The 26,164-nt window shown below is 47.4% G+C and overlaps 1 protein-coding gene across 6 annotated transcripts; it reads right to left on the minus strand.

Annotated features, from left to right (window-relative positions):
- LOC116359743 (uncharacterized protein KIAA1841-like) lies at nt 1–25,984 on the minus strand. 6 transcript variants are annotated; one of them, XM_031813169.1, is made up of 21 exons: nt 25,841–25,984; nt 23,525–23,676; nt 22,731–22,908; nt 18,549–18,639; nt 18,078–18,319; nt 17,692–17,750; nt 16,253–16,413; nt 16,090–16,176; nt 15,759–15,869; nt 9,735–9,858; nt 9,480–9,632; nt 8,646–8,800; nt 7,402–7,519; nt 5,997–6,029; nt 5,631–5,730; nt 1,777–1,865; nt 1,663–1,691; nt 1,513–1,586; nt 808–896; nt 419–510; nt 1–143 (listed from the first exon to the last, which is right to left on the minus strand). In XM_031813169.1, the coding sequence occupies exons 1-21, from the start codon at nt 25,917–25,919 to the stop codon at nt 107–109; spliced, it is 2,253 nt and encodes a 750-aa protein (XP_031669029.1). In that variant the 5' UTR covers nt 25,920–25,984; the 3' UTR covers nt 1–106. The 6 variants fall into 6 exon arrangements, with proteins under 6 accessions (XP_031669029.1, XP_031669033.1, XP_031669031.1 ...); XM_031813173.1 differs by lacking the exon at nt 25,841–25,984 and adding an exon at nt 25,572–25,667; XM_031813171.1 differs by lacking the exon at nt 25,841–25,984 and adding an exon at nt 25,319–25,559.
- Between the last annotated feature and the right edge of the window lie 180 nt (nt 25,985–26,164).

Consider the following 26,164-nt stretch of genomic DNA (forward strand, 5'->3'; position numbering starts at 1 on the left):
TCTTCCTCCTCGTGTCTTCCTCCTTCCCTCCTCCCTCTTGTCTTCCTCCTTCCCTCCTCCTCTTCCTCCTCTTGTCTTCCTCCTTCCCTCCTCCTCTTTCCAATATCTATGTGGTTCGAGCTTGACTGACGCGTGGTTTCACTCTAAAAGAAGACAAGAAAGGGGGGACAACTAATTCAGAAAAGGGGGAGACAGAGGAGGGTAGGGGGAGACAGAGGAGGGTAGGGGGAGACAGAGGAGGGTAGGGGGAGACAGAGGAGGGTTGGGGGAGACAGAGGAGGGTTGGGGGAGACAGAGGAGGGTTGGGGGAGACAGAGGAGGGTAGGGGGAGACTGAGGAGGGTAGGGGGAGACTGAGGAGGGTAGGGGGAGACAGAGGAGGGTAGGGAGAGACGCTGTATGTGTGTGTAAGTACGTACCTGAGGGTTTTCTCAGGGCCACTCTGTCGTCCCCTGGCCTGGGAGGAGGACTTGAACTGGGCCTCTAGCCTGGAGTAGATCCCTGCTGCACGCTGGAACAACCACACATTATACAACCACACATTATACAACCACAACCACACATTATACAACCCCACATTATACAACCACAACCACACATTATACAACCACAACCACACATTATACAACCACACATTATACAACCACAAATTATACAACCACAACCACACATTATACAACCACAACAAGGGGGGTGGTACACCAGTGACAACCACACTATACACAAACACAATGTAAATGAAGTTTCAACTTTCTAGTTTTTTATCCGCTACTAAAAATAAAGTTGTAATCGACTCAGTAAAACACACGTCTTTAGTGTCCTTGGACTTCCTCTGTTCCTGATCTCCGAACCTAATCTTAGTCAGATGACCAATGATCTCCACCATACGCCGCTGGTCTGGGGGAGAGAGAGGGACAGAGAGAGGGTGAGAGAGAGAGGCAGAGAGAGAGAGAGGCAGAGAGAGAGAGGGTGAGAGAGAGGGTAAGAGAGGGTGAAAGAGAGAGAGGGTGAGAGAGGCAGAGAGAGAGAGAGAGAGAGAGAGGGTGAGAGAGAGAGAGAGAGGGTGAGAGAGAGAGAGAGAGAGAGAGAGTGCGAGACGGTGAGAGAGAGGGTGCGAGAGAGAGAGAGAGGTTGAGAGAGAGGGTGAGAGAGAGAGAGAGAGAGAGAAGAGAGAGAGAGAGAGAGAGAGAGAGAGAGAAGAGAGAGAGAGAGAGAGAAGAGAGAGGGTGAGAGAGAGGGTGAGAGAGAGAGAGAGAGAGAGAGAGAGAGAGAGGGTGAGAGAGAGAGAGAGAGAGAGAGAGGGTGAGAGAGAGAGAGAGGGTGAGAGAGAGTGAGAAAAAGAGAGAGGGTGAGAGAGAGTGAGAGGGTGAGAGAGAGTGAGAAAGAGAGAGAGAGGGTGAGAGAGAGTGAGAAAGAGAGTGAGAGAGAGAGAGAGAGAGAGGCAGAGAGAGAGAACAATTAGAATGCACACAACTATCGGAACACACACAAAGTTAACGGAGGCCTGTGTTACCTTCCTCTCGTTGGGCGTCTTGGTTGTAGCGAATGGAGCGAGAGCTGTCCCACTTACTCTTCTGGGCACTCACTCTGGAAACACAAACCATTTCAGAGATACAGTGGTGAACTGGATGAAGAAGCATGTAGTTGATGAAGTTGAGCTCACCTGAATGGAGTGTTGTCCCTTGAAGGGGTCTGTAAACAACCAACAGATTTTGGAAAAGTAAGAAAATTGCAATAATTTAAGTCTCAGGTAAACGAGGTAAACGAGTGAACTCACTTTCTCCACTGCTTTCTCTTTGCGATGGAAATTGGGTGAGGACATCTGCCTCTTCAAAGGTTTGCTCAACTTCTTGGCCTTCTTAGCAGCTAACAATGAACACATAGAAAACCCATATGTAGTTACAACCATAAGCAGTGTCCACATACATTCATGATTCAATTACAACTGATAGTTCATAGCTGTAGACAGATGTCCACAAACCCAATGCAGTTTCAAAATGAGCAGCCCATGTACCAATACGACACTGCCACCTGCTGGCTATAGTGGGCTACTCCCACCTTCATTTAGATTTATTTATTTCAATAAACACAGTGGGGATTCATCATGACATACAGTGTGGTCTTATGACATCGGGAGAATCTCGATGTTGAGTCCTTGCAACCTTGCCTCCTTCTCAAAACCCATTAGATGAGGTCAGAGGTCCCTCCCCTCTGACCTTCTCATCCAATTGGATTTCAGAAGGTGAGGAGAGAGGACACAAGGTAGCCTCTTTGCTAATTGGCATTGAATAGGATCCCCATTAGGCGCTGCCACAGTATCAGCTCCTCTTCCTGGGGTCCACGAGACATGACATAATACTTAGTACAGAACATTATTAAAGGACTGAACTACATTTAAAAACATCACACATAGTCTACATATCAGTAGATACACACCATATCTAGGTCTAATACATAGTACTGTGCAATTACAATACAAGATGTATGAAATGGCTGTGTCTCTTCACAGGCCCCTTTGTGCAGTAAGGTGTTGTTTTATCTGGTTTTATTGCTAGCTAGAGTTACCTGGGTTACCAGAGAGTTCCATGTAGTCATGTCTCTAATACTGTGTGTTTCCCAGCCTCTGTTCTGGACCTGGGGACTGTTGAAGAGACCTCTGGCTGCATGTCTTGTGTTGTACCGATGAGTGTCTGAACTGTGGAGAGATCTCTGGTTGCATGTCTTGTGTTGTACTGATGAGTGTCTGAACTGTGGAGAGATATCTGGTTGCATGTCTTGTGTTGTACCGATGAGTATCTGAACTGTGAAGAGATCTCTGGTTGCATGTCGTGTGTTGTACCGATGAGTGTCTGAACTGTGAAGAGATCTCTGGTTGCATGTCTTGTGTTGAACCGATGAGTGTCTGAACTGTGGAGAGATCTCTGGTTGCATGTCTTGTGTTGTACCGATGAGTGTCTGAACTGTGAAGAGATCTCTGGTTGCATGTCTTGTGTTGTACCGATGAGTGTCTGAACTGTGGAGAGATCTCTGGTTGCATGTCTTGTGTTGTACCGATGAGTGTCTGAACTGTGGAGAGATCTCTGGTTGCATGTCTTGTGTTGTACCGATGAGTGTCTGAACTGTGGAGAGATCTCTGGTTGCATGTCTTGTGTTGTACCGATGAGTGTCTGAACTGTGTGCCAACTGCTTGAACAGACAGTTCTGTACCTTCAACACCTCGCACAAAGACCAATAGTGATGCAGTCAAACTCTCCTCTACTTTGAGCCAGGAAAGATTGTCAGGAACATGCATGCCGCCAATTGCCCTCCGTGACCATCGATGTGCTATACTTGCTGTTTTGTTCTGGACCAACTGTAATTGACCTATGACCCCACAGCTGGGCAGTAGTCCAGGTGAAACTACACATGACCACACAGCTGGGCAGTAGTCCAGGTGAAACTACACATGACCCCACAGCTGGGCAGTAGTCCAGGTGAAACTACACATGACCCCACAGCTGGGCAGTAGTCCAGGTGAAACTACACATGACCCCACAGCTGGGCAGTAGTCCAGGTGAAACTACACATGACCCCACAGCTGGGCAGTAGTCCAGGTGAAACTACACATGACCACACAGCTGGGCAGTAAGTCCAGGTGAAACTACACATGACCACACAGCTGGGCAGTAGTCCAGGTGAAACTACACATGACCCCACAGCTGGGCAGTAGTCCAGGTGAAACTACACATGACCCCACAGCTGGGCAGTAGTCCAGGTGAAACTACACATGACCCCACAGCTGGGCAGTAGTCCAGGTGAAACTACACAGACCTCTTCCCATTTTAGCAACCAGTGAGTCTATATGTTTTAATGACAGCTTGCTATCTAGAGTGGCACCCAGCAGTTTAGTCTCCTTAACTTGCTAAATCGACACATTAATTCAATAATAAATCTAAATGAGGTTTAGCGTTGAGAGAGTGATTTGTCCCAAAAACACTGCTTTACATATGTGTTAATTTTTTATCACCAGCCTATTGCTAGTTACCCATTCTAAAACTAACTGGAGCCTTATTTTAAGGGTGTCAGTTATTTATTTTACCGTTGCAGCCGACGTGGAGTCGTCAGCGTACATAGACACACAGGCTTTATTCAAAATCAGTGGAAGGTCATTAGTAAAAATGGAAAACAATAATGTCCCTAGTCGGCTGCCCTGCGGAACACCACAGTCAACTGAATTTGCATGATGAGAGAGGCTTCCATTAATGAAAACTGTGTTCTATTCGATAGGTAACTCTCAATCCATAATAAGGCAGAGGATGCAAATCCATTACAACTACGTTTTTTTTCAGCAATAGGTTACGATCAATGACATCAAAAGCTGCACTGAAGTCTAACAGAGCAACTCCCACAATCTTCTTACTATCAATTTATTTCAGCCAAGCATCAGTAATTTGTGTCAGTGCCAAGCATGTTGAGTACCCTTCCCTATAAGCATGCTGAAAGTCTGTTGTTAATTAATTTTCTGTCAAATTTCTTTGTATTTGGTCAGACAATTTTTTCAAAAAGTTTGCTAAGCACTTCTAAGAGACTGATTGATCGGCTGGTTGAACCATTACTCTGCTATTCTTGGGTAGCTGAATGACCTTTGCCCCCTCTCCATGTCTGAGGACACACCGTCTTCTGGACTTAAATTGAAGATGTGGCCAACAGGAGTCACAATGTATTCCACTACAAATCTTAGCAATTTACCATCCAGGTAGTCGGTACCAGGTGGTTTGTCCTTATTTATAGATTAGCAACCATTTTGTTCACCTCTTCCACATCCACTTTGTGGAACTGAAAACTACAGTGCTTGTCTTTCATTATTTGGTCTACACTTGTTCGGTTTTTATTCCTTAAATGTCCTTGTTTTTTGAGGTGGGAGTTGAGCAGGGTCTGTGTTTTGTTTACCTCTGAATCAGAAGACTGACTATACCGGCACACTTTACAGTGACAAAACAAGGGTTATGACACGTTTTTTCATCGGTGGGGTCAGTGTGAGTGTGAATATGAAGGCTCAGCATTTGTTATTGGCAAGTCATGCCTAAGTTTGCTAATCTCGTCAACAACAAAGTGATTAAAGTGGTTGGTAATATTAAAGTGTTTGGTAATTGGTAATATTAAAGTGGTTGGTAATATTAAAGTGGTTGGTAATATTAAAGTGGTTGGTAATATTAAAGTGGTTGGTAATATTAAAGTGGTTGGTAATATTAAAGTGGTTGGTAATATTAAAGTGGTTGATAATATTAAAGTGGTTGGTAATATTAAAGTGGTTGGTAATATTAAAGTGGTTGGTAATATTAAAGTGGTTGGTAATATTAAAGTGGTTGGTAATATTAAAGTGGTTGGTAATATTAAAAGGTTTTGTTATGAACAAGTCCTCTGCCTCAATGACAGATGAGTTTACTTTTTTTTGCCTAGAATTTCATTAAAATGTACTTATTTTTTTTTTCATAGTATAGTTTCTTCTTTTTGTTTAGTTATGTGATTTCTATGTTTACCAGTCTGCTGTGTTGTCAGACGTATTTGCTATTTCCTCTGCCTCATCCCTCTCAGAGACATACAGTTTTTCCCATTAGAGTATAAACCAATTAGAGAGCCTAATTACTCTACCTTGTTTCTTGCTGGCCTCCTCTTCATCCCCCACCTCATCCTCAGTGACCTCTGACCCCGTGGTATACTCCTCATCCTCAGACAGCAGCGTCTGCTGCCTCTGACACAGGGCAAAGGAGGGCATATCAGGGTTTAGATAGCCTGGTCCCAGATCTGTTTGGTGTCTAGACTAACACCGTTGATCATTAACTAAGCATGAGGAGTTGGCAATGACAGCACAAACAGACTGGCCCTCAGGCTTCTGGTGGTACAAAGGTATACTATGTCACTACTGTGATATGTCACGTCATATACACACAAACACAAGTAAACAGACACGGACACTGCAGCACAATTACATTTGGAAACAATAAACGTTGATCTTACCAGTTGCCGGCTCCAGTTTTTCAACAGGGAAAACTGCAAAGCAATAGGTTGAGTTAGTTGGACGAGAGTCCATCTATTTGATATAGGTTGAGTTAGACTATAGTCTATTTGTTATAGGTTGAGTTAGACTGTAGTCTATTTGTTATAGGTTGAGTTAGACTGTAGTCTATTTGATATAGGTTGAGTTAGACTGTAGTCTATTTGATATAGGTTGAGTTAGACTGTAGTCTATTTGATATAGGTTGAGTTAGACTGTAGTCTATTTGATATAGGTTGAGTTAGACTGTAGTCTATTTGTTATAGGTTGAGTTAGACTGTAGTCTATTTGATATAGGTTGAGTTAGACTGTAGTCTATTTGACATAGGTTGAGTTAGTTGGACGAGAGTCCATCTATTTGATATAGGTTGAGTTAGACTGTAGTCTATTTGTTATAGGTTGAGTTAGACTATAGTCTATTTGATATAGGTTGAGTTAGACTGTAGTCTATTTGATATAGGTTGAGTTAGACTGTAGTCTATTTGATATAGGTTGAGTTAGACTGTAGTCTATTTGATATAGGTTGAGTTAGACTGTAGTCTATTTGATATAGGTTGAGTTAGACTGTAGTCTATTTGATATAGGTTGAGTTAGACTGTAGTCTATTTGATATAGGTTGAGTTAGACTGTAGTCTATTTGATATAGGTTGAGTTAGACTGTAGTCTATTTGATATAGGTTGAGTTAGACTGTAGTCTATTTGATATAGGTTGAGTTAGACTGTAGTCTATTTGATATAGGTTGAGTTAGACTGTAGTCTATTTGATATAGGTTGAGTTAGACTGTAGTCTATTTGATATAGGTTGAGTTAGACTGTAGTCTATTTGATATAGGTTGAGTTAGTTGGACGAGAGTCCATCTATTTGATATAGGTTGAGTTAGACTGTAGTCTATTTGATATAGGTTGAGTTAGACTGTAGTCTATTTGACATAGGTTGAGTTAGACTATAGGCATAACTATGACTCCACAAATCAAGCGCAGGTCGACATTTATTGTCATCAATCTTGCCCTGGAGGCAGAACTGAGTGATTTCTGAAGATAGTCCAGCTGTAAAGTCAAAATTGGATATATTGTAAAAATTCTTTAAAACGAAAATGTATTTTTTTTGTCTTCATTTACAGTTTGTTTGATTATATGCATTAGGGTTAGCAGTGTGGTTCGGTTTAAAATCAGATGTTCTGTAGTAATGTAGCTAGTAGGCAGATGTGTAGCCAGATAAGTATATCAATGAGGTCTGGTTGTCATTGTAAATAACAAGTTTGAGCAAAACACACTAATGTTTCTTAAAACATATCCTTCTAATTGTGAGGATGAATTTGATCTCAATTGACTTGCCCTGGATAAATAAATAAATAGTTGTAAACTCACGGTGGTACCCTCTACTCTCTGAAGTCCCAGAAGCCCCGGCTCTACCAGGATGTCACAGTCCAGTACCCGCTCCCCTCTCTCCCCCCTCTCTGAACCACTGGAGGGGGAGTCTACAGGCCTGGCACATAGATACACAGAGAGAGAACAGGGGAGTATCACTAAACGCAAAACCTACCATAAGATACAAAAATACACACACAGTCTCTTACCCTGTCTCTGGTAGGGGTGTGTTGGGTACACACACTGTCTCTTACCCTGTCTCTGGTAGGGGTGTGTTGGGTACACACACTGTCTCTTACCCTGTCTCTGGTAGGGGTGTGTTGGGTACACACACTGTCTCTTACCCTGTCTCTGGTAGGGGTGTGTTGGGTACACACACTGTCTCTTACCCTGTCTCTGGTAGGGGTGTGTTGGGTACACACACTGTCTCTTACCCTGTCTCTGGTAGGGGTGTGTTGGGTACACACACTGTCTCTTACCCTGTCTCTGGTAGGGGTGTGTTGGGTACACACACTGTCTCTTACCCTGTCTCTGGTAGGGGTGTGTTGGGTACACACACTGTCTCTTACCCTGTCTCTGGTAGGGGTGTGTTGGGTACACACACTGTCTCTTACCCTGTCTCTGGTAGGGGTGTGTTGGGTACACACACTGTCTCTTACCCTGTCTCTGGTAGGGGTGTGTTGGGTACACACACTGTCTCTTACCCTGTCTCTGGTAGGGGTGTGTTGGGTACACACACTGTCTCTTACCCTGTCTCTGGTAGGGGTGTGTTGGGTACACACACTGTCTCTTACCCTGTCTCTGGTAGGGGTGTGTTGGGTACACACACTGTCTCTTACCCTGTCTCTGGTAGGGGTGTGTTGGGTACACACACTGTCTCTTACCCTGTCTCTGGTAGGGGTGTGTTGGGTACACACACTGTCTCTTACCCTGTCTCTGGTAGGGGTGTGTTGGGTACACACACTGTCTCTTACCCTGTCTCTGGTAGGGGTGTGTTGGGTACACACACTGTCTCTTACCCTGTCTCTGGTAGGGGTGTGTTGGGTACACACACTGTCTCTTACCCTGTCTCTGGTAGGGGTGTGTTGGGTACACACACTGTCTCTTACCCTGTCTCTGGTAGGGGTGTGTTGGGTACACACACTGTCTCTTACCCTGTCTCTGGTAGGGGTGTGTTGGGTACACACACTGTCTCTTACCCTGTCTCTGGTAGGGGTGTGTTGGGTACACACACTGTCTCTTACCCTGTCTCTGGTAGGGGTGTGTTGGGTACACACACTGTCTCTCTGTGTAGTAGCAGGTCGTTGAGCAGTCTGGTCTGGGCTGAGTTTACCTGGTGGTCCCCAGTACAGTCTCCACTGTCTGACACATTCACTATGTGGTCCCGCATCTTACAGCCCTGAGACAGACAGACACACACCGGTTTGACAAGATTCAAGTGTGAAATGTGTAAAATATGTATTGTGTGAGATGCAAACTATTCAAAGCATGGTCACCTCACAACTCCAAGTGTGTGTGAGTGTGGTCCTACCCTCGGGAATGCCGGTGGGATCAGTGTGTTCCTACCTTGGGCATGCCGGTGGGATCAGTGTGTGTGTGAGTGTGTTCCTACCTCGGGCATGCCGGTGGGATCAGTGTGGTCCTACCTCGGGCATGCCGGTGGGATCAGTGGGGTCCTACCTCGGGCATGCCGGTGGGGTCAGTGTGTGTGTGAGTGTTTTCCTACCTCGGGCATGCCGGTGGGATCAGTGTGGTCCTACCTCGGGCATGCCGGTGGGATCAGTGTGGTCCAACCTCGGGCATGCCGGTGGGGTCAGTGTGTGTGTGAGTGTGTTCCTACCTCGGGAATGCCGGTGGGGTCAGTGTGGTCCTACCTTGGGCATGCCGGTGGGGTCAGTGTGGTCCTACCTTGGGCATGCCGGTGGGATCAGTGTGGTCCTACCTTGGGCATGCCGGTGGGGTCTGTGTGTTCCTACCTTGGGCATGCCGGTGAGGTCAGTGTGGTCCTACCTTGGGCATGCCGGTGGGGTCAGTGTGGTCCTACCTTGGGCATGCCGGTGGGGTCAGTGTGGTCCTACCTTGGGCATGCCGGTGGGGTCAAAGCGTAGCGTCCTCTGGTTGCAGCAGGGGTAGATGCCCGTCCCGTGCCAGCCCTGCTCTGCCCCCATGCCTGGGTACAACACAACCTCTGGGTGATACCGACAGTGGGACAGCTCTGCACACACAAACACCTGGAGACACACACACACACACGGTTTTTTTCTGGATGCATTATAAAATGCCTGGAGTATGCATGCATACACACAAACAGCCCCCCCCCCCCTCCCCCCTACCTGTTGGCAGTGGGAGCAGGTGAGGTGGTTGATGGTTCCCCAGATCCTCCAGTAGACCAGCACCCAGGACTTCAGCTCCTCATACAGTCCTGTCATGTAATCATGGACCTCCCATCTCTTCTGCCTACAGACCAGAGGTAGTGATAGATCATGGACCTCCCATCTCTTCTGCCTACAGACCAGAGGTAGTGATAGATCATGTACCTCCCATCTCTTCTGCCTACAGACCAGAGGTAGTGATAGATCATGGACCTCCCATCTCTTCTGCCTACAGACCAGAGGTAGTGATAGATCATGGACCTCCCATCTCTTCTGCCTACAGACCAGAGGTAGTGATAGATCATGGACCTCCCATCTCTCCTGCCTACAGACCAGAGGTAGTGATAGATCATGGACCTCCCATCTCTCCTGCCTACAGACCAGAGGTAGTGATAGATCATGGACCTCCCATCTCTTCTGCCTACAGACCAGAGGTAGTGATAGATCATGGACCTCCCATCTCTTCTGCCTACAGACCAGAGGTAGTGATAGATCATGGACCTCCCATCTCTTCTGCCTACAGACCAGAGGTAGTGATAGATCATGGACCTCCCATCTCTTCTGCCTACAGACCAGAGGTAGTGATAGATCATGGACCTCCCATCTCTCCTGCCTACAGACCAGAGGTAGTGATAGATCATGGACCTCCCATCTCTTCTGCCTACAGACCAGAGGTAGTGATAGATCATGGACCTCCCATCTCTTCTGCCTACAGACCAGAGGTAGTGATAGATCATGGACCTCCCATCTCTTCTGCCTACAGACCAGAGGTAGTGATAGATCATGGACCTCCCATCTCTTCTGCCTACAGACCAGAGGTAGTGATAGATCATGGACCTCCCATCTCTTCTGCCTACAGACCAGAGGTAGTGATAGATCATGGACCTCCCATCTCTTCTGCCTACAGACCAGAGGTAGTGATAGATCATGGACCTCCCATCTCTCCTGCCTACAGACCAGAGGTAGTGATAGATCATGGACCTCCCATCTCTTCTGCCTACAGACCAGAGGTAGTGATAGATCATGGACCTCCCATATCTTCTGCCTACAGACCAGAGGTAGTGATAGATCATGGACCTCCCATCTCTTCTGCCTACAGACCAGAGGTAGTGATAGATCATGGACCTCCCATCTCTTCTGCCTACAGACCAGAGGTAGTGATAGATCATGGACCTCCCATCTCTCCTGCCTACAGACCAGAGGTAGTGATAGATCATGGACCTCCCATCTCTTCTGCCTACAGACCAGAGGTAGTGATAGATCATGGACCTCCCATCTCTTCTGCCTACAGACCAGAGGTAGTGATAGATCATGGACCTCCCATCTCTTCTGCCTACAGACCAGAGGTAGTGATAGATCATGGACCTCCCATCTCTTCTGCCTACAGACCAGAGGTAGTGATAGATCATGGACCTCCCATCTCTTCTGCCTACAGACCAGAGGTAGTGATAGATCATGGACCTCCCATCTCTTCTGCCTACAGACCAGAGGTAGTGATAGATCATGGACCTCCCATCTCTTCTGCCTACAGACCAGAGGTAGTGATAGATCATGGACCTCCCATCTCTTCTGCCTACAGACCAGAGGTAGTGATAGATCATGGACCTCCCATCTCTTCTGCCTACAGACCAGAGGTAGTGATAGATCATGGACCTCCCATCTCTTCTGCCTACAGACCAGAGGTAGTGATAGATCATGGACCTCCCATCTCTTCTGCCTACAGACCAGAGGTAGTGATAGATCATGGACCTCCCATCTCTTCTGCCTACAGACCAGAGGTAGTGATAGATCATGGACCTCCCATCTCTTCTGCCTACAGACCAGAGGTAGTGATAGATCATGGACCTCCCATCTCTTCTGCCTACAGACCAGAGGTAGTGATAGATCATGGACCTCCCATCTCTCCTGCCTACAGACCAGAGGTAGTGATATATCATGGACCTCCCATCTCTCCTGCCTACAGACCAGAGGTAGTGATAGATCATGGACCTCCCATCTCTCCTGCCTACAGACCAGAGGTAGTGATAGAAATGACTCTCCTTTATTCTGTACATGTTTCTGGAACCACAAATCAATGTTGTCCAGCCTGGTCCTTGGAACCAACTCAGTGTCCACCCTGAGACTGGAAGGTCAGGAGTTCTGCTCGTCACTCTGCATTAAGGAGATAAATTGGGGGTAAGGCCCTGTGATAGACTAGTGTCCTGTCCAGGGGGTGTACTGAGGTGATAGACTAGTGTCCTGTCCAGGGGGTGTACTGAGGTGATAGACTAGTGTCCTGTCCAGGGGGTGTACTGAGGTGATAGACTAGTGTCCTGTCCAGGGGGTGTACTGAGGAAATAGACTAGTGTCCTGTCCAGGGGGTGTACTGAGGTGATAGACTAGTGTCCTGTCCAGGGGGTGTACTGAGGTGATAGACTAGTGTCCTGTCCAGGGGGTGTACTGAGGAAATAGACTAGTGTCCTGTCCAGGGGGTGTAACAGCAGAGGGAGCACCCCCTAATCCACATCGACGGGAGGTGGAACGGTTCAAGTTCCTCGGGGTACACATCAAGGACAAACTTAAAAGACAGTGCAGTGAGGCTGAAGAAATTAGGCTCGTCATCTAAAACCATTGAGAGCATCCTGTGGGGCTGTATCACCGCCTGGTACGGCAACTGCACCGCCCACAACCACAGGGCTCTCCAGAGGGTAGTGAGGTCTGCACAACGCATCACCGGGGGAAAACTACCTGCCCTCCAGGACACCTACAGCACCCGATGTCACAGGAAGGCCAAAAAGTTCATCAAAGACAACAACCACCCAAGCTACTGCCTGTTCACCCCGCTATCATCCAGAAGGCGAGGTCAGTACAGGTGCATCAAAGCTGGGACCGAGAGACTGAAAAACAGCTTCTATCTCAAGGCCGTCAGTCAGACTGTTAAACAGCCATCACTAACACAGAGAGGCTGCTACCTACATACAGACTTTAAATCACTGGCCACTTTAATAAATAGATCACTAGTCACTTGAATAATGCCACTTTTGTCATGTTTACATATCTTGCATTACTCATCTCATATGTATATACTGTATTTTATACTATTTATTCTATGACGCTCTGTCATAGATGTGTGTATTAGGTAGTTGTTGTGGAATTTGTTAGATTACTTGTTATATTTGTGTGTATTAGGTAGTTGTTGTGGAATTTGTTAGATTACTTGTTAGATATTACTGCACAGTCGGAACTAGAAGCACAAGTATTTCGCTGCACTCGCATTAACATCTGCTAACCCTGTGTATGTGACCAATAAGATCTGCTAACCCTGTGTATGTGACCATTAACATCTGCTAACCATGTGTATGTGACCAATAACATCTGCTAACCCTGTGTATGTGACCATTAACATCTGCTAACCATGTGTATGTGACCAATAACATCTGCTAACCCTGTGTATGTGACCATTAACATCTGCTAACCAAGTGTATGTGACCAATAAGATCTGCTAACCAAGTGTATGTGACCAATAACATCTGCTAACCCTGTGTATGTGACCAATAAGATCTGCTAACCAAGTGTATGTGACCATTAACATCTGCTAACCATGTGTATGTGACCAATAAGATCTGCTAACCAAGTGTATGTGACCATTAACATCTGCTAACCATGTGTATGTGACCATTAACATCTGCTAACCATGTGTATGTGACCAATAAGATCTGCTAACCAAGTGTATGTGACCAATAGAGCAGAAATCATTATTATAAGCCATAGAGCGGCACGGTGTCCTAGTGGTTAGAGTGTAGGGACGGCAGGGTAGCCTAGTGGTTAGAGTGTAGGGACGGCAGGGTAGCCTAGTGGTTAGAGTGTAGGGACGGCAGGGTAGCCTAGTGGTTAGAGTGTAGGGATGGCAGGGTGGCCTAGTGGTTAGAGTGTAGGGATGGCAGGGTAGCCTAGTGGTTAGAGTGTAGGGACGGCAGGGTAGCCTAGGGGTTAGAGTGTAGGGATGGCAGGGTGGCCTAGTGGTTAGAGTGTAGGGATGGCAGGGTGGCCTAGTGGTTAGAGTGTAGGGACGGCAGGGTAGCCTAGTGGTTAGAGTGTAGGGATGGCAGGGTGGCCTAGTGGTTAGAGTGTAGGGATGGCAGGGTAGCCTAGTGGTTAGAGTGTAGGGACGGCAGGGTGTCCTAGTGGTTAGAGTGTAGGGACGGCAGGGTGTCCTAGTGGTTAGAGTGAAGGGACGGCAGGGTAGCCTAGTGGTTAGAGTGTAGGGATGGCAGGGTAGCCTAGTGGTTAGAGTGTAGGGATGGCAGGGTAGCCTAGTGGTTAGAGTGTAGGGACGGCAGGGTGTCCTAGTGGTTAGAGTGTAGGGACGGCAGGGTGTCCTAGTGGTTAGAGTGTAGGGACGGCAGGGTGGCCTAGTGGTTAGAGTGTAGGGACGGCAGGGTGGCCTAGTGGTTAGAGTGTAGGGACGGCAGGTAGCCTAGTGGTTAGAGTGTAGGGACGGCAGGTAGCCTAGTGGTTAGAGTGTAGGGACGGCAGGTAGCCTAGTGGTTAGAGTGTAGGGACGGCAGGGTGTCCTAGTGGTTAGAGTGTAGGGACGGCAGGGTGTCCTAGTGGTTAGAGTGTAGGGACGGCAGGGTGGCCTAGTGGTTAGAGTGTAGGGACGGCAGGGTGGCCTAGTGGTTAGAGTGTAGGGACGGCAGGGTGGCCTAGTGGTTAGAGTGTAGGGACGGAAGGGTAGCCTAGTGGTTAGAGTGTAGGGACGGCAGGGTAGCCTAGTGGTTAGAGTGTAGGGACGGCAGGGTGGCCTAGTGGTTAGAGTGTAGGGACGGCAGGGTAGCCTAGTGGTTAGAGTGTAGGGACGGCAGGGTAGCCTAGTGGTTAGAGTGTAGGGACGGCAGGGTAGCCTAGTGGTTAGAGTGTAGGGACGGCAGGGTGGCCTAGTGGTTAGAGTGTAGGGACGGCAGGGTAGCCTAGTGGTTAGAGTGTAGGGACGGCAGGGTGGCCTAGTGGTTAGAGTGTAGGGATGGCAGGGTGGCCTAGTGGTTAGAGTGTAGGGACGGCAGGGTAGCCTAGTGGTTAGAGTGTTGGACTAGTAACCGGAAGGCTGCAAGTTCAATCCCCGAGCTGACAAGGTACAAATCTGTCGTTCTGCCCCTGAACAAGGCAGTTAACCCACTGTTCCTAGACCAGTTAACCCACTGTTCCTAGACCAGTTAACCCACTGTTCCTAGACCAGTTAACCCACTGTTCCTAGACCAGTTAACCCACTGTTCCTAGACCAGTTAACCCACTGTTCCTAGACCAGTTAACCCACTGTTCCTAGACCAGTTAACCCCACTGTTAATAACAATTAGTTCTTAACTGACTTGCCTGGTTAAATAAAGGTCCAAAATAAATACAGCACCAGTTCTTATCCAAAGCGACAACCGTAAATCACAGTCCACAGACGCTGAGAGGTGTTGGTCCCATTGGGACATGGCTACGCAGCTAGGAGACCATCACCCGCGGGGCCACGCAGCTAGGAGACCATCACCCGCGGGGCCACGCAGCTAGGAGACCATCACCCGCGGGGCCACGCACCTCCCAGTACTGGATGCACTCCTCCACCTATGAGAGGTCAACATGTGACTGAATGCACTCCTCCACCTATGAGAGGTCAACATGTGGCTGAATGCACTCCTCCACCTATGAGAGGTCAACATGTGGCTGAATGCACTCCTCCACCTCCCGAACGTGCACCTCCCCAAAAATCCCAACCAACAACTCTCCAGTACACGTCCTCCATTCAATGGAATGTGGTGACAGTTTGAGAAATTGTTTGAGCTGAGAACTCAAGAAGCATGAAAGACAACGGTCCAATATTCTAGAACACTGCTGTTTCAAAATGGCGTCCAAATGTGGTACTCTGATAGACCCTTTACAGTCCTGCACGCTTACATTTGACCTATGGGTGGCCACAGAGGGAATGGAACCCACAACCAAGGTGTAAACTGGGTGGTACAGGACCTGCTGTGAGTGTAGGTGATGTCTCCTCGAGGGTTGATGTTGATCTTCCCTGGGATGCAGGAGATCTTCCGCTCTGTGTCCTTGGTCAGCAGTTTCAGGCACAGAGCACACCTGGGAAAGACAAGTTGCAGTTCGGTGGTGAAGCTAAGTTAACATGAGGTCGCATTCATTGGGAACCAAACAGACTAAACAGGTAAGGATCTGGACCTACACTTGGCCAGTAAGAAACGCTCATTTTTCGGTTTGTGACGCAAAAGGTTTTCTGTTGTGTGCCCAAATGAATAAGACCAATGACAGACAGACAGTTGCGCATCCCAGAGCTGCCACACACCTGTACAGAGTTGATGCGTTGCCTGGGGAGTCCCGGTTCTTATAGTCAGGATCGAAGAGACACTCAATTTTCTTCTGGAATAACTTACTGAGGAAAGGGAGAAAAGAAAGGTGTTGGCTGAAGCAGCATGATCCGTCTCCCAGGACAACATCACTAGGTCTACCTTTTGAACTTGTCTTTTCTGTCCGTGATGTCGTCTGCCTCGTTGTGGCTGAACAGGTCAGACATGTCCGCTGCCAGGTTACTGTTGATGCAATTCATGTTGCAGGGTGTGGCCACGATGGCACTCATGTGCTTGTGACAGTACTGGATGCACTCCTCCACCTATGAGAGGTCAACATGTGACTGAATGCACTCCTCCACCTATGAGAGGTCAACATGTGGCTGAATGCACTCCTCCACCTATGAGAGGTCAACATGTGGCTGAATGCACTCCTCCACCTATGAGAGGTCAACATGTGACTGAATGCACTCCTCCACCTATGAGAGGTCAACATGTGGCTGAATGCACTCCTCCACCTATGAGAGGTCAACATGTGGCTGAATGCACTCCTCCACCTATGAGAGGTCAACATGTGACTGAATGCACTCCTTCACCTATGAGAGGTCAACATGTGACTGAATACACTCCTCCACCTATGAGAGGTCAACATGTGACTGAATGCACTCCTCCATCTATGAGAGGTCAACATGTGACAGTACAGTATACAGCTGTACTGTCACAGGCCCTTCGTTTTCTGTAACCATGCAACAGGAAGTGAAGCGTTCCAAAGGCCCTTCGTTTTCTGTAACCATGCAACAGGAAGTGAAGCGTTCCAAAGGCCCTTCGTTTTCTGTAACCATGCAACAGGAAGTGAAGCGTTCCAAAGGCCCTTCGTTTTCTGTAACCATGCAACAGGAAGTGAAGCGTTCCAAAGGCCCTTCGTTTTCTGTAACCATGCAACAGGAAGTGAAGCGTTCCAAAGACCCTTCGTTTTCTGTAACCATGCAACAGGAAGTGAAGCGTTCCAAAGACCCTTCGTTTTCTGTAACCATGCAACAGGAAGTGAAGCGTTCCAAAGGCCCTTCGTTTTCTGTAACCATGCAACAGGAAGTGAAGCGTTCCAAAGGCCCTTCGTTTTCTGTAACCATGCAACAGGAAGTGAAGCGTTCCAAAGACCCTTCGTTTTCTGTAACCATGCAACAGGAAGTGAAGAGTTCCAAAGACCCTTCGTTTTCTGTAACCATGCAACAGGAAGTGAAGCGTTCCAAAGGCCCTTCGTTTTCTGTTTCAGACTAAAGTGAAGAGAGAAGCCTATTAGCTGATTGGTTTTCTGTTTTGTTGATGAGTGCCATTTTATTTAACGACCAACAAGAGCTTGCTGGTTCATTTACTGTAGCAGAGAGGAAGAGGCAAAGCGAGAGGTTTCATTCCTCGCCAAAAATCAGTCCAACATATTTTATTTTGTTGTAAAAGGTTCCCAATAGTTCCCAATAGCCTTTTCCCCAACCTCAACAACTTTGCATTCGTTTTTCAACTACAACAGAAAACCAGGGCCCCCGAAACGTACAGTACATTGGAACTGCCATAGCAACCCCAGCTCCCGCCATTACAACACTTACTAACGTGTCCATCTTCAAGAACTCGGAGGAGATGAGGATTGAGATCACATTGCTGGGCTCTGTAACCACACAACCAACAAACACCACGTAACCAACCGATGTTAACACACAACCAACAAACACCACGTAACCAACCGATGTTAACACACACAACCAACAAACACCACATAACCAACCGATGTTAACACACAACCAACAAACACCACATACTGACCAAACACACTGCCAGGCCAACCAACAAGCACACCGCTATTAGTGACCACATCACTGTCGTCTCCATGGTTACCATTTGCCACGCCCAGGTAAGTGATGGTATGGTACTGTACAGGCATCAGTGTATGTAGCTACAGTACGTATGATGCGAGAGCAGATATTCAACTCTTTACCGAGCTTGGGTTTGTCATGGTTGCCATCGACGGCCATTTTGTGCCTCTTGACGTAGTTCATGAGCCAGTCGAAGATCTGCACGTCACAGTGCACAGAGATGTCCACCTCCTCCCAGCGCTGGGTGTCAACAGAGAGGTACTCAGCAAAGTAACGCATCTCGTTGATCAGAAGGTCACGGGGACACATGAAGTCCTGCTTCAGGTTCTTAGCCTCGTCACACACGTGGATCACCATATTGGGCCTGCGTGGGGAGAGAGATACAGGCAGGCAGACAGGCAGGCAGACAGGCAGGCAGACACACACAGAGACAGAGAGGAATAACTCTTGATTTTTGTATTAGAGTACATTTGAGTATTTGTTAGCAGACTAAGTTCTTGATCCTGCTCTATGAAACTCTTTGATCACCTTGACATGAGCTGGACTGGTTAACAGTGTATTTCTGTTTGACGGTAGTTAGACCAGGCACTCACCCTTTCCCCTCCTGGGGCTTCTCGCCCTCCTCTGCAGACTCCCTGCTCTCCTTCTCTACCGAGCCACCTCTTGAAGGGTTCACCGCCAGGCCTGGAGAGTGGAGGCACCAAACAAGACTGTGTACTAACCCTGACCCTGAACTAAAGCCTAGATATTCAGACATGAAGAGTCTTCAGGTCTTACTGCCTGCTACATTGGACATAGAACTTTAGCATCTTGACTGGCTGCATCACCGCTTGGTATGGCAACTGCACCGCCCTCGATCACAAGGACGCTTGGTGGTGCTGTCATCCAGGACCTATATACCCCAGCCCATAGACTGTTCTGTTCTATCTGATACACTGCCGATTTTGCAGGTTTTCCTACTTACAAAGCATGTAGAGGTCTGTAATTTTTATCATAGGTACACTTCAACTGTGAGAGACAGAATCTAAAACAAAAATCCAGAAAATCACATTGTATGATTTTTAAGTAATTAATTTGCATTTTATTGCATGACATAAGTATTTGTTCACCTACCAACCAGTAAGAATTCCGGCTCTCACAGACCTGTTAGTTTTTCTTTAAGAAGCCCTCCTGTTCTCCAATCATTACCTATATTAACTGCACCTGTTTGAACTCGTTACCTGTATAAAAGACACCTGTCCACACACTCAATCAAACAGACTCCAACCTCTCCACAATGGCCAAGACCAGAGAGCTGTGTAAGGACATCAGCGATAAAATTGTAGACCTGCACAAGACTGGGATGGGCTACAGGACAATAGGCAAGCACCATTATTAGAAAATGGAAGAAGGTCAAGATGACGGTCAATCACCCTCGGTCTGGGGCTCCAGGCTCCATGCAAGATCTCACCTCGTGGGGCATGAATGATCATGAGGAAGGTGAGGGATCAACCCAGAACTACACGGCAGGACCTGGTCAATGACCTGAAGAGAGCTGGGACCACAGTCTCAAAGAAAACCATTAGTAACACACTACGCCATCATGGATTAAAATCCTGCAGCGGACGCAAGGTCCCCCTGCTGAAGCCAGCGCATGTCCAGGCCCGTCTGAAGTTTGCCAATGACCATCTGGATGATCCAGAGGAATGGGAGAAGGTCATGTGGTCTGATGAGACAAAAATAGAGCTTTTTGGTCTAAACTCCACTCTCCGTGTTTGGAGGAAGAAGAAGGATAAGTACAACCCCAAGAACACCATCCCAACCGTGAAGCATGGAGGTGGAAACATAATTATTTGGGGATGTTTTTCTGCAAAGGGGACTGGACGACTGCACCGTATTGAGGGGAGGATGGATGGGGCCATGTATCGTGAAATCTTGGCCAACAACCTCCTTCCCTCAGTAAGAGCATTGAAGATGGGTCGTGGCTGGGTCTTCCAGCATGACAACGACCCGAAACACACTGCCAGGGCAACTAAGGAGTGGCTCCGTAAGAAGCATCTCAAGGTCCTGGAGTGGCCTAGCCAGTCTCCAGACCTGAACCCAATAGAAAATCTTTGGAGGGAGCTGAAAATCCGTATTGCCCAGCGACAGCCCAGAAACCTGAAGGTCTGTATGGAGGATTGGGCCAAAATCCCTGCTGCAGTGTGTGCAAACCTGGTCAAGAACTACAGGAAACGTATGATCTCTGTAATTGCAAACAAAGGTTTCTGTACCAAATATTAAGTTTAGCTTTTCTGATGTATCAAATACTTATGTCATGCAATAAAATACAAATGAATTACTTAAAAATCATAATGTGATTTTCTGGATTTTTGTTTTAGATTCAGTCTCTCACAGTTGAAGTGTACCTATGATAAAAATTCAAGACCTCTACATGCTTTGTGAGTAGGAAAACCTGCAAAATCGGCAGTGTGTCAAATACTTGTTCTCCCCACCGTATATAGTCTCATTATTATAATACTACAGGGGTACTGGTACTCCTTGTATATAGTCTCATTATTATAATACTACAGGGGTACTGGTACTCCTTGTATATAGTCTCATTATTATAATACTACAGGGGTACTGGTACTCCTTGTATATAGTCTCATTATTATAATACTACAGGGGTACTGGTACTCCTTGTATATAGTCTCATGATTATAATACTACAGGGGTACTGGTACTCCTTGTATATAGTCTCATTATTATAATACTACAGGGGTACTGGTACTCCTTGTATATAGTCTCATTATTATAATACTACAGGGGTACTGGTACTCCTTGTATATAGTCTCATTATTATAATACTACAGGGGTACTGGTACTCCTTGTATATAGTCTCATTATTATAATACTACAGGGGTACTGGTACTCCTTGTATATAGTCTCATTATTATAATACTACAGGGGTACTGGTACTCCTTGTATATAGTCTCATTATTTTAATACTACAGGGGTACTGGTACTCCTTGTATATAGTCTCATTATTATAATAGTATATATATATATATATATACTATATTATAATCATTTTCTGTTATTTATTGTGTTACTATTTTCTAATTTTCAGGCTGATCCCCAGCAGCTCCTACGTTAGGCAGGCTGACCCCCAGCAGCTCCTACGTTAGGCAGGCTGACCCCCAGCAGCTCCTACGTTAGGCAGGCTGACCCCCAGCAGCTCCTACGTTAGGCAGGCTGATCCCCAGCAGCTCCTACGTTAGGCAGGCTGACCCCCAGCAGCTCCTACGTTAGGCAGGCTGATCCCCAGCAGCTCCTACGTTAGGCAGGCTGATCCCCAGCAGCTCCTACGTTAGGCAGGCTGACCCCCAGCAGCTCCTACGTTAGGCAGGCTGACCCCCAGCAGCTCCTACGTTAGGCAGGCTGATCCCCAGCAGCTCCTACGTTAGGCAGGCTGACCCCCAGCAGCTCCTACGTTAGGCAGGCTGACCCCCAGCAGCTCCTACGTTAGGCAGGCTGATCCCCAGCAGCTCCTACGTTAGGCAGGCTGACCCCCAGCAGCTCCTACGTTAGGCAGGCTGATCCCCAGCAGCTACTACGTTAGGCAGGCTGATCCCCAGCAGCTCCTACGTTAGGCAGGCTGATCCCCAGCAGCTACTACGCTAGGCAGGCTGACCCCCAGCAGCTCCTACGTTAGGCAGGCTGACCCCCAGCAGCTCCTACGTTAGGCAGGCTGACCCCCAGCAGCTCCTACGTTAGGCAGGCTGACCCCCAGCAGCTCCTACGTTAGGCAGGCTGACCCCCAGCAGCTCCTACGTTAGGCAGGCTGACCCCCAGCAGCTCCTACGTTAGGCAGGCTGATCCCCAGCAGCTCCTACGTTAGGCAGGCTGACCCCCAGCAGCTCCTACGTTAGGCAGGCTGATCCCCAGCAGCTCCTACGTTAGGCAGGCTGATCCCCCAGCAGCTCCTACGTTAGGCAGGCTGACCCCCAGCAGCTCCTACGTTAGGCAGGCTGACCCCCAGCAGCTCCTACGTTAGGCAGGCTGATCCCCAGCAGCTCCTACGTTAGGCAGGCTGACCCCCAGCAGCTCCTACGTTAGGCAGGCTGATCCCCAGCAGCTACTACGTTAGGCAGGCTGATCCCCAGCAGCTCCTACGTTAGGCAGGCTGATCCCCAGCAGCTCCTACGTTAGGCAGGCTGATCCCCAGCAGCTCCTACGTTAGGCAGGCTGACCCCCAGCAGCTCCTACGTTAGGCAGGCTGATCCCCAGCAGCTCCTACGTTAGGCAGGCTGACCCCCAGCAGCTCCTACGTTAGGCAGGCTGATCCCCAGCAGCTCCTACGTTAGGCAGGCTGACCCCCAGCAGCTCCTACGTTAGGCAGGCTGATCCCCAGCAGCTCCTACGTTAGGCAGGCTGATCCCCAGCAGCTCCTACGTTAGGCAGGCTGATCCCCAGCAGCTCCTACGCTAGGCAGGCTGACCCCCAGGAGCTCCTACGTTAGGCAGGCTGATCCCCAGCAGCTCCTACGTTAGGCAGGCTGACCCCCAGCAGCTCCTACGTTAGGCAGGCTGACCCCCAGCAGCTACTACGTTAGGCAGGCTGACCCCCAGCAGCTCCTACGTTAGGCAGGCTGATCCCCAGCAGCTCCTACGTTAGGCAGGCTGACCCCCAGCAGCTCCTACGTTAGGCAGGCTGACCCCCAGCAGCTACTACGCTAGGCAGGCTCATCATCACAGACATAGTTCCCCAAACCACTACATATGCACTAGCACATCAACACCAGTCAGCCTCACCCGTCACTGAGATGGAGCTCTGATTGGTCCGCGTCTCCCCCACGTCTCCCGTGGTGTCCAATAGTGTGGATTTGATGTAGTCCACAGGGGAGGAGCCTCCTGCCGTCAGCGCGTTGCATTGGTCGTCCACGTGATGGAACCCTCCGGTGCTCTTCAGCTCCTCGAACCTCTGCGCACACTGAAGGTAGGCACGACAAACACCATGGCAACCATGTCACTGCTATACCATGATAACAACAACAACCCTCAGACCACATCATCTGGGTTCCGGTAACCCCGGCACAACATTCAACAGCAGTCCAAACTCAACTAAGGTATAGTACAGCTGACAACAGAGATTGGTGGGCGTTTCTATTTATCATGTGACACACGTGTACAAGTGCAATGGAAATGTGTTTCTAGCCTATCCCAACTCCCCCTGAAACAGACGTGGACAGTGGGGTCAAGTCTAGGGTCACCATTTTCCAATTGCGGTTAAGTGCCTTGCTGAAGAGCACAGCGGCAGATTTTTCACCTTGTTGGCTCTAGGATTCGAAATTTAGATTACTGGCTCAAAACTCTTACCTCGAGGCTACCCGTCACGCCAAACAGTGACCATAGGGAGTTGGTAAGACAACACAGACAGATCTCAGACCAGGCTAATAGCCTTTTACGATCTCTCCTTAGTGGGCGCAGTGGTTAGCAAGCTTGCCTACAGACTGGGAGACCGGGGTTCGCACTGTAGCCGTTAGCTACTATAGCTTCAATCAATCACTATGTTTATTGTCCCAATGTGCAGTGCATGTAGAGCTTACCTCCTTGGGTGTGAAGCCAGGGACCAGCATGGCCACGTTGTCCCAGTTGATGGGCTGTGGAATGCTCCAGAGAGAGCTCAGCACCATGTCCAGGGCCAGGAGGTTGTTGTCATTGGGAAAGTTGTTGTTCAGGGTGCAGTAACGACTCATGTCTGTCGGCAGGTAAGGGTGAGAGATCAAGGTTGACTCAGCGATATGACATTATCATACATTATTACGTCTGAAGGGTGAGAGATCAAGGTTGACTCAGCGATATGACATTATCATACATTATTACGTCTGAAGGGTGAGAGATCACCCACCTAGCATTATTCTGTTAAAGGTAGACTCAGTGATATGACACCATCATACATTATTACGTCTGAAGGGTGAGAGATCAGAGCATTATTCTGTTAAAGGTAGACTCAGTGATATGACACCATCATACATTATTACGTCTGAAGGGTGAGAGATCAGAGCATTATTCTGTTAAAGGTAGACTCAGTGATATGACACCATCATACATTATTACATCTGAAGGGTGAGAGAGAGATCAGAGCATTATTCTGTTAAAGGTAGACTCAGCGATATGACATTATCATACATTATTACGTCTGAAGGGTGAGAGATCAGAGCATTATTCTGTTAAAGGTAGACTCAGTGATATGACACCATCATACATTATTACGTCTGAAGGGTGAGAGATCAGAGCATTATTCTGTTAAAGGTAGACTCAGTGATATGACATTATCACACATTATTACGTCTGGAGGGTGAGAGAGAGGTCAGAGCATTATTCTGTTAAAGGTAGACTCAGTGATATGACATTATCACACATTATTACGTCTGAAGGGTGAGAGAGAGATCAGAGCATTATTCTGTTAAAGGTAGACTCAGTGATATGACACCATCACACATTATTACGTCTGAAGGGTGAGAGATCAGAGCATTATTCTGTTAAAGGTAGACTCAGTGATATGACACCATCATACATTATTACGTCTGAAGGGTGAGAGATCAGAGCATTATTCTGTTAAAGGTAGACTCAGTGATATGACATTATCATACATTATTACGTCTGAAGGGTGAGAGATCAGAGCATTATTCTGTTAAAGGTAGACTCAGTGATATGACATTATCACACATTATTACGTCTGAAGGGTGAGAGATCAGAGCATTATTATGTTAAAGGTAGACTCAGTGATATGACACCATCATACATTATTACGTCTGAAGGGTGAGAGATCAGAGCATTATTCTGTTAAAGGTAGACTCAGTGATATGACATTATCATACATTATTACGTCTGAAGGGTGAGAGATCAGAGCATTATTCTGTTAAAGGTAGACTCAGTGATATGACATTATCATACAAGGGTGGAGGCAACTTTATGCGCACAGAAAGCTGCGGTTTCTTCAATCGACAATAGTAAATGGGACGGTCTACTTGACATAGATACATAAGAATAACAAGAGCATGTATAGAAAGCCTTGACAATCCAACAGCATCTCGAAACCAAATTCTGGAATAGGCTACTCCTACTTTGTCCCACCGTTGTCATTGAAAAGCTGACTGTCAATAGCATACGCCGTGAACAGCGCACACATACTTTTGGCAACGTCGATTATCTTCTTGTAACAAGGATGGATTGTCGTCCCTTGGAAGGCCCCTTTGGCTGTAGTCGAACTGTCCAACGCAAATGTAATGGCATTTTTTTGTCGGCAGCTTATTCTAGCAAGCTAGCTACCTATAGTGCACATCACTGTACTAGAAGCTAAATACGATACGTTTGTATTATAGTATCTAGTATCTTACTGATTCAATGATGACACCTGATTCTTCTGTGGTCCGGATGATAGGACGTTCCGGTGTACAGTAGCCGTCATCCACGTTTAACGCTAATGCTACTACCGAGCTAGCGGCACTCTCTCTGCAGTATCATCCCGGGGACGAGTTGATGGACAGACAAGACATTCAATCAGCATTGCATACGGGATGGAAACACCCTAAAACGCTCGGTAATGACGTTTAGATAACAAACCGCCGGTCGTTGTAACGTCGTACCCACCAAAAAACAATATTATGTTGCGTTGATTCCGCTTTTTCCGGTGCCGCAGTGCAGCAGCTGGTGCAGTGGTCGCGCGTCCCCGGGTTGCTTAGCGACAGAAGGGCCCTTTTCGTATAAATCAAATAAAAAATATATTTTGTATCCATCAGGTGGGTCACCACGTGTTTTTTGTCCCCCCCCCCCCCCCCCCAACTTTCCACAAATGTATTCAAAGCAAACTGAATAGACATATTGTTAAATTGACATATTACACAAGTTGAGATATCTACCCCTCTTGGACATCATGCATTTCATTAGGCGTCTGTCGAGCTTCTCAACTGATTTACAAGATGTAGAATGTAATAACATATAGATCTATATGTTATCATTGCATTTGAACTAACGTCTTTGTCCAGATACTGTAGGAAAATGATAATTCCACATCTTAGTTGTCTTCCTCTTCCTCATCCCCGTCCTCCACTGCAACAAGCCTTGGTGTGTAACCACGTGTTTAACCTTGTTATAATGGACGCATTACATTTTCAAAACAATTAACATCCAATGATTTAACCGGTTTAGTTTTATTTAAGTTACCAATTCATTTGCCATTGTAA

Source organism: Oncorhynchus kisutch, unplaced genomic scaffold, assembly GCF_002021735.2.
Source record: "Oncorhynchus kisutch isolate 150728-3 unplaced genomic scaffold, Okis_V2 Okis04b-Okis11a_hom, whole genome shotgun sequence".
NCBI lineage: Eukaryota > Metazoa > Chordata > Actinopteri > Salmoniformes > Salmonidae > Oncorhynchus > Oncorhynchus kisutch.

What these genes read in the sequence shown, in the direction of transcription:
- LOC116359743 (XM_031813169.1), bottom strand. Translation starts at nt 25,919, where the DNA reads ATGTTATTACATTCTACATCTTGTAAATCAGTTGAGAAGCTCGACAGA. An exon ending in AAGCCCCAGGAGGGGAAAGG is followed by an intron (nt 18,320 to 18,548) that starts GTGAGTGCCTGG and finishes CTCCCCACGCAG; the next exon opens with GCCCAATATGGTGATCCACG. An exon ending in AGAAAAGACAAGTTCAAAAG is followed by an intron (nt 16,177 to 16,252) that starts GTAGACCTAGTG and finishes CCCTTTCCTCAG; the next exon opens with TAAGTTATTCCAGAAGAAAA.